At 37.2% G+C, this 14,702-nt stretch overlaps 1 protein-coding gene across 1 annotated transcript in view; it reads right to left on the bottom strand.

Annotated features, from left to right (window-relative positions):
* Window positions 1-14,702, bottom strand: part of MEIS1 (Meis homeobox 1) — a 108,712-nt gene that overhangs the window by 21,764 nt on the left and 72,246 nt on the right. The window contains exon 9 of the mRNA XM_072409572.1: window positions 448-524. Coding sequence (XP_072265673.1) covers window positions 448-524 — 77 coding nt within the window. The remainder of the gene's footprint in view (window positions 1-447; window positions 525-14,702) is intronic.

Genomic DNA, 14,702 nt, shown 5'->3' with positions numbered 1-14,702 from the left:
TTATGTGCTCTTTGCTAAAAAAAATTACAATTTCCCCTCAGGTGAGGAAAAGATTCTAAATACAGATGGAGCCTGGTTTACCACTACGCAGTAATGGGTAGTGGGCGTACACAAGCAAAATGTTATCTGGAATGTTATTTTATTTTTCTCCAAAGCAGAAATGCGGCACAGGTAAAAAGGTTTTTTTTTTTTTGCATAATAAGGATGAGATTTTGTGTTTTGCCTAGAGTTTACCTTTAAGCCACAGTAGAATGCAGTTATATTGGTGCAGAAGTATTAAAATTCACATCACTGGAAACATTCTCTAGGCAGTATTACTTTTGCATCAGTAAACTACGAGGGAAAGTAGGCAATTACAGGGCGTGCCAGAGTAGCACAAATGATTAGCTGCAGGTTGCCAGAGGCTGGAGCACTGATTGTACATAAACACTGAGTCAAATTACTCACCAATTGTTCACTTGAAGTATGGTGAGACCTGTGTCTTGTGCCAACTGTTTTTTCTGTTCTTCTGATGGGTAGGGGTGCTGCAAGATAATAAAGGGACATATTTTCAATCCATGATTACATCCCCTTGTTGCAAATAAAAATGTCAGCATGCAGTCAATAATTAAAAGCACAAAATAGTTGAGGTGTGTCATTCTTTTATTAGTTGTATACTACATCATCTAATTATTAGGCCGCACAGACTTACTAATTATAAGAATTAACCAAGTGAAGAAACAGCTATTAGGAATCCAGCCTTTTCACTGATATTTAGTTTTATCTTCCACTGGCACACAGTAGGAGGAAAAAAATCAAGGAAGTATCATGCCAACAGACAATCAGATAAGCCGCTGCTCGCAATAGCTCTAAATTTAATTTGCAATGTTGAAAATAAGAGAGCCGGAGATATAAAAAGTCCCTTTTGGAGTGGTGAACTGGAATCTCCACATTGACTCATCAACGAAATGCTGGGATTTTGAACACACGCCAACTTAAGGTCATTTAACGGCGTATTTTGCTTGACATTAACATAACTGTCTAAGTCTAATCATGAGACAAGAGGCCAAATGCTCTTATTCAAAAGGTTTTTTTTAATTAATGTTATGGTTAATTGAGGTTTAAGATTTCCTATGAGAACCTAAATGTTCTTTACTAGGAAAAATTACATCACGCTAAATGACTTATTAAAAGATGATAATTAACCGTTCTAAAAGAACATTTTCAATATTCTTAGAGATCACAACACTTTCAGTGACAGGGCTTGCAGGGAATTTTAACAAATAGATAGAGTGTTCTCAGATGATCCCAGGCATATTATAAGGCAGAAAAGACAAGTGTGTTTTTTACAGTGCATTTCTAAATCTGCAAAGTGTTTCCTTATTTAGAGCAAAGTTCACCAGAAATTATTTAATATAAACTTTATTATATACATAAAAATCTGATCTGAGTGTACAAAATGTTGATGGAGCTATCTGTAATCGGCAACTAAGGCTATGTTCACCCAGGTAGTGAGGTTGCAATGCAGTTACTGATTTATCGTACCAGTGAACGGCTGCCTTAATGGGTATAAGTAGCTTGCACTTATGGAAGCCCCATCCAGAATGAATGGGGGCGGCAATGAATGGGAGAGTCATACTCACTGCCTCACACTGTCAAATTTGAAGATCCTGGTTATTTAAGAACCAGCGCTGGGTGCAAATGACAGAGCAGCTTGCAAGGTGCCAGCTGCCGGGAGTCGCATGCGATCTGGAGGCAGGTCTGAACCTAAACTAAACTACTAATTCCTAAAGGGCATTTGTAATTAAAAACTGCTTGGAATTACACACAGAAATTATATGTAGAAACAGAAGAAAGTCCTGTACATAGAAGTACAACAACCATACAAAACAAAGGGTGATATAAGGCCACTTCTACTCAAAACGAATGCACTTTGTGCTTCTAGAGTCCTGTTGGTGCTGCTCTGAGGTTTCAAGATTTGTTATCCTGCACAGCCAGTCCTGTTAAAATGTAGCCATGAAACACATCATAATAAAATAGGAAGACAATATGAAATGATGGCATTTACATAGCAAACTTCCTAATCTTTGAGGAGTGCAATAGCAATTTAAGCACACAAATTTACAGTGGAACAGTGCAGTAGAGAGCACAGGAAAACTATTGTAAAAATAATGAGAGCAACGTAAGTGGTTGAAAGGATCTTGCTAAGGAACAAGTCCTGATGGGAAAATGCCAAAAGGAAATGAGAAATAAGAAATTTTATCTGGAAGCATTTTAGTATGTGAACCTATACCCCTTTCAAGCAGCACCCATATAACAATAGTTCATTTATTTTGCTTCTGTAAAAGAAAAAATAACGTGCTCCACTTTGGATACACTCAAGAGTCAATATTTATTATATAAATAGATTTTAACAAAGGGACATTACTGTGCATGCAAATATGTGTAAGATCTGCCAACAATAATACATCCCTATTCAGAACACCAATATATTTAAGTTTGTAGTAGTGCTAAAAGCCAGCACCTGTGAGAAGACCATTTCTGTATGAGAACATGCTGGTTAGGCTAGCTTTTAATTCCATTAGCATTATTTGCTAAGTCGGATTAGACAAGTCCTAACATTTCTTGCATGCCTGCCTGCTATACTCTTATCCACATTTCACTGTACACAGTCCTGTTGTTTTTAAAAGCATTTCACTATTCTCCTGACTTATCATACAATGCAGGCTTTAAGAGGTGTAAAGAATACGTCAGCCCAGTAAAAGCCAGCCTGATTTGCTTATTTTTACAAGAAGACAATCACAATCTCTATATAAGCATAGCTGCACTTCTGTGAGTTCTTATTTATTTTCCGCGTACAGGAAAATAGTGTTGCTGCATGAAATGCGCATTGTGAGCGCTCACTGGTTTCATTCCACTATAAAATGATTCATATAACAAGGGAATGCTTTGTGTACACCATGTACATTCCGAGGCACACACATAAACACACAAATATGTAGGGAGTACACAAATAGAACAGTATATCAATGGCACCAAAGTGGATAATGTTGCCCCATGCTACAAACCTTCTCTTTGAGCATGAAGCAATACTAATCACAATGGCAGACCCTAAGCCACCTATGCTGGTATCCTAATTTTGTGAACATGAAAGTGTTGAGTTTAAGAGGGGACTCATAGAACACAGAGGGAAACTTTGAGGTCACTATTGCATCTTCCCAGACAATCAGATCATATACATCTACATATCATATAAAGTGCAATTCTTCCAAAATCTTGCTCAGCCATCATAAACTTGGTACCATGCTCCATGGTACCACATGTACTAATACAAGTTTCTGCCTGTACCATCCATATAAAGACCTGGGGGTTCAGTCACAACCTAACCACAACACCAGTTCGCCAATGGCATCAGTTGCTCACATCTCGTTATCTGAAAGCAGTGTAAATGTGAATGAGCATGTCAAAGATTAGAAGATGGTCCAGAGACTCCATCTTTTCTTCCTAAATAATTAAACCACCATTGTGTATGGTCAGCTAAATGAATTCATGCTGAGCATACTTTCTTTTCCTGATGACAGATCCAGTAATTACCCTGTTTCTAAATCTACTTCTATCTACTCGTTATCTGACTTGATCAAGATCGGGCAGGAGAAGATTCTACTATACAAATGCTAGCTGAATGTAAACAGATTAGATTTTAAATTGTCTAGCATTGCCAATAATTACTTCATGGTTACACAACTGTCAGTAAATTTAGCCCAATAACTTACAATTGAGGTTTCTTAAATCCCCTAAAAAGTGAATGCTAAAATAAGTAATCAATCACAATACACATAGCAGCAGGGTCATCTATGTCTTGTAAATGTTCGGATGTAAGAAGGATACATGACACCAGCACTGGTATTGGGACAGGGCTAGAGCTACATTGTGAGTGGTACTGACACAACTGAATGCATTATATTTATGCTAAAATGACAAAGCAAATAATAAATTTCTATATCACAAAGGTAAAACCTAAAAAGGCCAATAAACCTGTGGTGTAAAGAATATAACCTCAACACACATTTTGCTTTATGGTTTGAACGAGTTAATGCAAGACACATCCCATTTATTTTTTCATGGTACCCTGATAGACCAAAGTACCACAACTGCAGCACACCATAACATGCAACATAACTTACTGCACTAGCCTGTACAGATGTGATGGGGGCTTTAGGGAAACAAAGCATGTTTAAAGAAAAAAGTGCGATTTTATTTCCAAGCTCTTTACACTGTATCATTGAGCATATGAAATGAAACAAAAAACTTGGAGCCTGTGATCTTGTTTTAAGTAATTGGAGCAAACTGTGTTGAATGTCATAAAAAAAAAAACAATAATTGCTAGTCTGCCTCGAGCCATTGAAAATGAGGACTTAATGTCTTTCATGGTATATTCAATTGTTCAGCATTCTTTCCAAAATACCAGACCAGGCAAATTAGGTATCAAATTAATTTAACCACCATATAATGATAAAAAAAACAACAAAACACCAAATCCATTACAAAAAATGGCAAACAGTACTCTGTTGTATTAAGCATTTTCCCAAACTATACAATGCTATGTTCAAGTCATCTGATCCTTTCTTTTTAGCATATTTACTGGCTTACTGCAGCAGAAACTTTCAATTTCATGAAAAATCTATAATTGCCATAATCACATGAAAGCCATGACTTCATGCAGATAATCCTCCTCAGCCAATGGTCCATAATGACACAGACCTTTTAACTGAAACTTAATATGTTTAAAATACTTAAATACTTTCCATCCCTCTTAAAAATGAGAGTTTTGGGAGTTATGTTTTCTTTATTTTCAGGAGGGGGACAAAGGTGGTCTGAGGAGAAAAGAGTGGGGTGATTAAGGTGTTATCTCGACATACAACTAAGACATGATGGGACAAGGAAGCACCATGCCATAGGCTTACCTGGAATAAAGAAAATTCAAGTTCACTTTCTAAAGTCTGGTAATATTGGTGGACAGTGGAGAAAAAGAAAATGAGAATAACTGACAAAAAGATCATCTGTCCTGATTAAGTATCATATGACAGAGCTGCAAGTTAAAGTTAGGTCTCTGTATTGCAGCTGAGCTTGTGTGGGCTATAAACTAGTATAGAAATAGTAAGATACACTGCTTGTGTTTTATTTGTTTCCATATACAAGGGCAGCAAATTAAAAACTGATATATTCATGTCTGCTGCAAGAATTAAATCACTTGCTTTGGGGACTCCAGGGATGGGATATCTCAGGCATTGGAGTCTATGTCATCGGATCTACTGGACCATGCCTCTTCTGTTGCACTTTCCCTTAAGTAAAAGAATGAGGTTAAATTCACATATTTGTTGGGTATTAACAGGTTTTATTGATGATTTACAAAAGCCCATTGATAAAATGCCACTTTCTTTGACATTTGTGATATGTAACCCCATTGTAAAAATTTCCCCTCACCTCCTTTTCTAGATAAGGAGAAATGGGGGATTTTCTTTCTTTCTTTCCATTTGGTGGAAAATCAGTAATGAGAATCACATAGGGTCGTCCAACCTTTTCCCATCCTACACAATTTCAGCTTAAAGGCATTCTTTAAGTACAAACCTGACCCCAACTACTTCATGTTCACATCTTGTGAGGCCTCATACCTACAAATAAACAACTGCTCCGTTTCACTAAACAAATGAAATAAATCTATTGATAAAATCACTTTTAAAGTATCTAAGGAAATCTGTCTATCCTCTGCAAACAACGAGTTGAGACTTCTGCCTGCTTGTCTCCATTAGCCTTGTACCATTATCTCTTAAAAGCTTAATTATTTGCAAACAATTGATCAAGAAGGGAATATGAGAAAGGATATTGTAGGACTGAGGGAGAACTACAATGCATTAGCAGAGCAAACAAAATTACCTTTAGTTCTCACAAAAGAAATTAATGATTGGGACTGTGTATAAGGCAGAGCAGTAGTTGTAATGGTTCTTCTGGAGTGCTCTCTATTTGATCTGTGCTAACACCTAAAGAATGAGTGAAAGCCATAAAACAGAGATTATGTATGAGAAAGCTGACCCCCTTTCCCAGAATCAATGCTGCACATGCCTCGGATTTAAAAGAATAAACGCTTGGCTTCCTGTCTGTTGTCTCACCATGAGAACAATTTTCTGTTTTCTTCAGACTCACTTTGGCTTTTTATTTTACCTCAGTGTGCTTTTTTTTGGAAATCATTGCAGCATACCTGAAGTATCTCTTTATTTTTATTATTTTTTCCCTTTTTTATGGCACTTTTGGCTGTTTCTTTATCCTCCCCGTGCACAGTTCTGTGGCAGACAATTACTTTTTCAGGAGGATACTGTGTAAAAAATAATATAACAAACTGCTAACAATTCCATACATTAAGAAATAAGGGAGTACACCTTATAATCCTTTTTCTTCATGTAATTGTGTATGCACACCTATGACAGTTTGTATATATCTGTAAGCTGAAGATATCATCCAATGCTTTTGGACCATCACAAATTTGTTTTTGAAAACATAAAAAAACATAGCTCTCCTCAAACCATAATGTATAATAGAATGATTACATTTGTCCAACCACCCAAGACCAAATTTTGAACGAGTTGCAACGGGCTGTGACTCGCAATGTGAGGAAGGGTAAGAAAATCTTTAAAATATTACCAAGAATGTGTTCTGAAGATTATAGTAGGGTGTAGCATTACAATTTTCCTTCACAAAAGAACAGCGACTTAACATTGGAATTAGCAAGCATTTCTCTGGGTAAAAATAGCCATCTCTCTTTAAACAGAAGGTACACAGCACAGAACCATTCATTTCTTCAGGCTCACTGGACACCTGCCCTTAGAACCTTACAATCTAATTTTAGTGCCAGAGCAGCAGTGACTTGTCCAAGATCACAAGGGAGCTCTTACTGGAAACATTGCAAAAAATAGGAATATCTAGATTTTATTTGCAGGTCTTATGCAAATCCAGTATTGAATGTACCAGTCAGACATATATTAATACAAATGTTAGGTAATATGAATATATCAAATGTTATGATTGACTAAAATGAAATGTAAGCTATTTAGTCTATTTTTGAGGGTGAGAGGAGGAACATAGTGAAAGTGTTGTAAGACACAAAAAAACATTGAAACAAAACATTTTGTTTTAATAATATATTTTGCTATCCTATCTAAATTTATTTTGTACATGTTTTGCCAAAAACAAAACATTAGTATTGTTCTAAAAAGCCTAGCTACAGATAGATCTAATGCAAAGTTTGGATCATACCCCTTTCTATTAAATTATAGCAAAATTTAATGGATCTGCGATATACATAGATTTTAAAACTGTCCCATGAAATAGGCTAATTGCAACAGGTCAGTGCCATGCAAACATTACATTTCACAGACCACCTCTTATGTTAAAGAGCTTTTTTGTCTTTCAGAAAATAATGTTATTAATAAACCACAGTTCTCTTTCATAAACTTAGACAGTAGTACAGTAATGACAACAAAAAATAAAGCAAGGCCACAGCAGAGGCAGATGGAAAATGTCCAGCTTTTTATATCTTAATGAACCGCCTTGTCCAAATGTTCTCCTTTCATCAGAGTTTCCACCACTGGCAGTCTATGCGGATGCCAGGACAATGATAGAGGCGTTATCTTATCTGCTCTGGTAACCACGTATCAAAAACATTCTCTCCCTCATCGACATGCCCCCGTGACAGCGTTTTGTAATGGACGAAGGAAATTTGAAAATAATCTTACACAGAGCTTGCTGAGAAGATAACAAAAGTCTAAACAAGCCCTGTCTCAAACTTCGTCCTTCATAATTCATCTGACATGAAAGTGTCTCTACTTTAAACAGTGCTTAAAGCTGAACCCCAGGCCAATAGCTAAACACACAGTTGATATTTATGCATGGGAACTGTTTTACCTGTGAAGGAAATTATTTTGTGTAGCCAGACTTCTGAATCCAGGGAGCAAGGCTGACCATTCTGCCTTCACTGCCATAGTAGTAAAGCTTTGTCAAGAACACACCCACAGCCTGCTGAGTGGACAGTGAAGGAGCAGAAGAAGACAGTTTAGTCATTAACGCTGATCTCTATTATTACCGCATTATTGCAAAAGAACCTGACTGACTGCTAGTACTGGCCCTCCTACTACAAGAGAGTGTGTTGTTGTACATGACATTACAGAAGACTGATGTCAAGCCAAATTCAACTACTTATACTAGTTGCATTTTACAGGCACTGATGAAAGCTGTTTTTATGAATTAAGCAAAACACCACTATTTTTAAACATTAGGCAACATTAAATGCCCAGTGAAATGATCAACTGGTTTGTATCATGGTATCTTTATGGTAGTTTACATTAGGTTCAATAAAACTGGTTCAAATATTACTTGTAGACACAGCTGCCTACAAAAAATGTGACAACGCTTTGCTGCCCTGCCTTAAAATTATCTAAATTGCCCAGCAAGATGCATTGGGCCTTAAATATGTGAAGGAAACTTGCATATGGTGATAAGCTAAATCTAACTAATAAAAAACATTTGAAAGACTATTTTTTAAATTAATAATGTCTAACAAGCTAGTTTAATAAGGTGAAAAGGTCAATAAAACCTATTCTTTTGGGGGGTACGGATCCCAGATACAGCACAGTTTCAATAAAGGAGGAGAAGGAGAAGGTCCCACTTTATAATAGGAACAATTTTTTTCACTAGTCATATCTCTTCAGCTAAGATATCCTAAGGGGAAGGAATGGCCAACCACATCCTAATAAAGTTTATTTGTCCTATTTACTGCCTCAATAAACTGATTCCACTTCCAAAACTCACTTAAGGTGTGGACTTCTCACCTCATAGAAACAGCTTGATATTTAATTTGTTTTTATCATTCCTTTAATACAAGAAAGCCAACTTTTTAAGTTCTTTTGCGCCTAATATCCTCCCCTGCCTAATAATTTGTGTGATTATGGTACTGTGATGAACACCTGTTCTTGTCTGAATGTTGTCCATTCTGTTCCAGACAATGTCAGCTGTTGGAAGCCTGGAAGAAACAGACATTGTTTTGTCTCATGAATGGGTGTGGAAGTGCTGGAAAGGAAAGGAAGTTGTGGGGAGTGAGCAAGGCATTGCTAGATAACCAATCTGCAGTGGCTGATGTAATGTTCCTGTTGCACGATATCTTTAAAGTATAATTTGTAATGAATGGTTGGGATCAAGCAAATAAGAACTGAGGAAAACTATATAGATATATAAATATATATATTAAAACAGTCTTGACTTTTATTTACTGAAAAGTTTATATAGAATTGACAATAAAATCGTTACAAAAAGTATAAGACTGCTCTTCCTAATCAAGCCATTGCTTTACTAATACGGAAATGTATTCACCAATAATATGCAGCTTGGTTATCGCCAAGCTTAGCTGCAGTCTGACCTGTGGACATTATGGCCACAGTTTGCTGAAACACTGCACGGTTACATTGGAAGCCCATTTGGTAGGAAACAGCTGTCAACAAAAGCCTAATGCTTACACCATTCCAATCTTTTCCCAGAATTCCACCGGCCAGAGGGAGACTTCTCTTAGAAGGTAAGTATTTAAAGGCACTAAGGTCTAACAGCAGGTAAGTTTTTTAGGAATGTGAGGTCAGTATCTAATGGCTTTAAAGCAATGTTTTCAACTTTTTTACCTCCAAAGAATCCTTGAAATAATTTTCAGGTCTTAAAGGACCCTTACAAAAAAACAATTTATTGGAGTCACTGAGGAAAAAAAACTTTTATATGTGTGGTTAGTGGAAAGAATGCACTACACTAGTGGATAAAATACCACATTTACAGACAACTAAAAACCTAATTGGAATCATGCAAATAGCTCTAACAGAGGGGTGTTGCATCTTCAAATGGGAGGGCAATCATCCACAGTTTGGGAAACCCCTAGCCACCTTTGGAGGACATCTAGGGTTCCACTGAACCCTGGTTACGAATAGCTGCTTTACCCTAAAGGGCATGTAAACATCTGAGGGCATTAAAGGCAGGGGCGATATAAAGGAAGAAGGCAGAGGAATTTAATACCAAGGTCCATTTATAGTATTACCATTAAGTAGACACAAATTTTAGCACTGAAATACAAAAAATAGGGCCTGCTTGAGAAATAAAAAGCAGAGGGCTCAACACATCTATCACCTAAATGTTTCAGCGGATTTATCCTTTAATGAAAGATATGTAAAATCCTTAAGATGCAAGTTACTGTTCTATATACAATTAAGGAAGAGGAATCAAGTAAATCTTATTCACCTGTCTCAACAGATTTTGTTCTTATCACAATAGACTATAGTTCCCATGTCTATTAAAAATAAAACATAAATATTATCCATTATTTAATTTCAATTTCCTGAATTAGGCTTGCTGCTTCACTGAATGCTTTTTTTGTCCCTGAGTGAATATTATCAAAGATGCACTTTGTGCTAGTCATTTGCATTACAAAAGCGGGGCATCGCGCAGTCTTAGAACATAGCCTGAATTTATAGTAGCTCAGCCCTGTATCTTTATAAATACTTGAATGTAAACTAGGCTTTTCTAGCTGTGAAATCACTCAGTGGAGCATTGCATTTTCAAATGTCTACACAGTTCCTGAGACCTTGCTCTGTGTGTTTACACGGTAAGATATGCATACATTCATCAAGGCTCATGGCGCAGGAAATTATTTATAAATAACCATTTAACATTAGAATTCTAAATGAAAAATAAAACAATATGAATAAGAAATTGAAGTATACAGAAACCCTGACATTCCACTGTATCACATCCATATAAAATACACAAATGTGGGCTCCATTTGTAAGACAAAACAGAAAGAATGAAATCCTCCTAGTATTAAGTTGCAGTCACAAATATATTTCAAGGAAATGTGCATAATTTGATCTATACTGATTTCTTGTTTTACCCTGTATTGTTATCATTGTTTGTTTCAATGTCCAGATCAGACGTTATTGGTAAAATGTCTTAAGTCATGAAAAACTTACTGGTCAAACTCCTAATAAAAAGATTGAAACACAAAAATATATTTCAGTGAGGAACGGATAAAACCCATTTAAGGTTTTACTGCAACTTGTGTTGTTGGCTGGAAAATTATAGCTAGGTTCAGACCTACATGGCTTCTAGCAACTGGCACCTTACCAGGGGCTCGGCTGCCCGCACCACTGTGCTGTTTCCTAAAAAACAGCACTAGCACAATTAACAACAGTACCAAAACTCTCACTGCTGTCCTTACTTCTTTTCTTTTGGACTGCTCCAGGTGAGACACTGCATGTAGCGTCCAACCCAAGGAAGCAGTTGAGTGTAATGAGGAAGTGGTAACTGAACCGCAACCTCTCTGCCAGCCTGAATCTAGCCCTATTCTTAATATTTTTCTCATTATGGTAATAGGAGTGTTAATGATAAAAAAAAATAATAATTGTGTCCTGGTTGTAATAATTGTGATAACCTTGTTTGCCTTGTAAGGAACAATAACTAGAAAGTTTTATTATGAATGACCTGAAAAATTTGGTCTTTCATGCTTTGCAGTTTGTTTCTTCTTACAATTTTATAGGTGAAACATTAAAAAATCACAATAAAGCCTTTTCTACTGTGAAACACTTAGGCATCCAGAACACAGCCACAAGCTGACGCTTTATTCAAACTAGTACGGCCTTGTTTTATTTTATGCTACCCTAAAGCTACTTGTAAAACAGCAAGCATGAAGGAATAACTAAACTATCATAAAAAGATGATGACTTCATAAGCAGGTCATGTCAAAGCTCCTATATGCTGATTTCTGCAAAAATTGATATCCCTTAATATAAATCATTGTGAACTAGATGTAGAATATGTAATTCCTGGATCTATCAATTCATGGTGTAACCACCTGCAAAGTGTTACACTTGTCACTAGAACATGAATGACGGGGAAATATCCCAAACGTTACACTTGTTTTGCTGGGGCCTATAATATATTTACTTTAATTATAGATTCTACTATAGCTTCCTACCAATGGTAGCTTCTTGTGGGTAAAAAAGAGATGGGAAATAGGGTGCCCTCAGAGTTTGGATGCCAGCTAGGAGGGCAAAAGCAGACTTCCCTCCCTCTTGTTCCAACTTAATGCGTAACATATCACATGATCAAAGGTGAGAAGAACAAGAAGCTGACTTTATACCTCAGCACTAAATACATAGAGATTGCGGGAGAACTCACCCATGTCTCCCCTCAAAGCCCCAAAGAGACCCTTAGCCATCCTTTCTCACTTGGGGAACTTTAGCTCCAATTCCTCCCACAGAGCCACCCAGGGCCACTTAGTTCAATGAACCCCGTAAAGCCCCCCCATGGCAGCCCCGCTTAGATTGACATCACATTTTTTCTTTACAACAAAGAAGTGATAGTATCTGAAGTGATATGCTTGGTAGGGTATTATGCAGATACAAAATGTTTCTTTAACACACAGGTCAGGATATTTAACTTTCAAGCAATCCTACCAGCAATGATTGTCTCATATGCTGTTAACTCTCAAGCACATCAGCTGTCTTTACGTTACCATTTTTTTCCCTTTAGGAATGAGATAGGGAATCACAATTACAACATTATTAAACAGCGCACACTTCTCAACAAAATAAGTGGTACATAATTTCCAGTGTTAATTCTCCCACTTAAATACAGTTATAGTGTAGCTTCATCTCATTATAGCTCATTGTCCCCAGTAGACGGTTGAATTTAAGGAGGACGCGGACTGTTCCACACCTGCTGCTCAGGTTGCTATGTGATGATGGCTGAATACAAACAGCAGATTTGAGCTTGCTGGACTGCAACTGATGAGCCTAGGCTAATTCAGAGGTGATTATGTAGTTTACTGGACCACTAAACCTCTTTAAGCTTGTAATTACTGCCTATTTGAGTAAAGAACATTCAAAAGCAATTCGCTTGCATCGTGCCTGCCACAGCTGGAAGCTGCCTGCCAGCATTCAGAAGGGACATTCAAATCTACAGGGACCGAGGATTCAAGCACAGCTAGCAGGTATTAACATCAGCTGCCAAGTGTTTTCACATTCCTTCTCACCTTTCACCATCAAGTACATGGTTAACCCCTTGGCAATTTCAAGCAGGAGGGCAAGGTTGTTGCAACGCAAGGCAAACATTCTCCATGTTTTACCCCCAATAAAAAGAAGGGATTAAAGTGCAACTATGGGCAATGATTGAACAGTCATTGCAATGCAGGAAACAACCCAAAAGTGCCAACCCAAGATAGACAATGTAAAGTATGCGTTATATGTTATATCAACTTTAGATGGATGGGCTGTCTGGTTTTAAAATCATAGCAGGAAGATCTCCCATCTAAGATGTTTGGGATGCACATGGCACTAGGCTTGGGTACTCATGAGTTGAGATCTTGTGCCAAGCTTCTTGTAGGTTGGGACTGTGTTGTCTTTTAATAGGATCCACAGAGCCCTCTTTGTAGTGGTTCAGCTGTTCCCCTCCAAGTTAGTCCTAAAGAGAACTGATTAGGTAGGAGGCCATGTCGGACCACTGTAGAGTGACTTCTGCTTATACAAAGATAACAATAGTTCTCATACTTAGTAGCTACTTTACAAGCAAATAAAACAGAAAGAATTTGCACATGTTTTTATCATTTAAAATATTCAATGGGAACATTCAGTCAGGCATTCAACATGGCATTGAACATTCAACATTTGGTGTATATGGATATATCCAAAATAAAACAAACAAAATATTGAACTAAGAGGGCAGTCAGTCTCACACACTCCCAGGTTAAAAATGAAAACCCAATAAGGGTGTCCAATGAGTCAGTTTAAAAGCGAAAAGTTCATGTTTGCCTTTTAAAAAGTCAGAAACTACCAAAAGACCACAAGCAGGGCCGATGATGATAAAAAATATACATTAATAAATCACTATACTATGAAATATACAGTATGAGTTATTTGTAAATCATAGTTATAGAATGTTGTCATGTAGTTTTTTTCCACGGCATCACATTACTTTAACGGTAGACATGACATAATGTTAAATATTTATTTAGCTAGGCCGAGGTACATAGCACGTCTTGGATCTAGTTTTGCCATACACCAGTTTTCAATCAAAAGGATAAAGAAATTATTGTCAGGCCTTTACTTTTTCTTTATTTAGGTGTTTTTTTTTAAATGTGTGCATGCATTTAACCCTTTTACTGCCATCAATGTAAGCGTTGCAGCGGAACAGATCTGCTCGCAGACCAGCTAGGTAGTTCTCTTCCCCACCATGAGACCGATGTCCCATCTGTGCAGAGTAGCACGCTAGAAGGCCCATACGTTTAGGTGTGCTGCCAAAGTGTACTGGAGATGACATTAAAAATAAATGACACTGAAACAAAAAGTTAGCAAAAATAGTTCAGCCACCTGATGAGAAAAATAGTGCAAAAGCCATGGTAGCAAAAAAGTTTTTTTTTTATTAGTGGATGTGCTTTCATGTATGCACAAAAGGCCCGTATCTTCTGTTTGCTCTGTTATAGATTATGACTTAAAAGCACATTAGCATGGTGGTCAGTGGGAGGAGTGCCTCTTAAAATTCTGGCCAGTGGGAAGAATGCCACTCTTACAGATAGCCAAAAAGATCATTGGTGTCAGTTCAACCGACCTGAGACCTGCAAACTGCCCATTGCTCAAGGAACCCCAGGG

Source organism: Pyxicephalus adspersus, chromosome 4 (assembly GCF_032062135.1).
Source record: "Pyxicephalus adspersus chromosome 4, UCB_Pads_2.0, whole genome shotgun sequence".
Taxonomy (NCBI): domain Eukaryota; kingdom Metazoa; phylum Chordata; class Amphibia; order Anura; family Pyxicephalidae; genus Pyxicephalus; species Pyxicephalus adspersus.
Note: the sequence above shows the minus strand (reverse complement) of the source record. Positions and strands in the feature narration are given on the sequence as shown.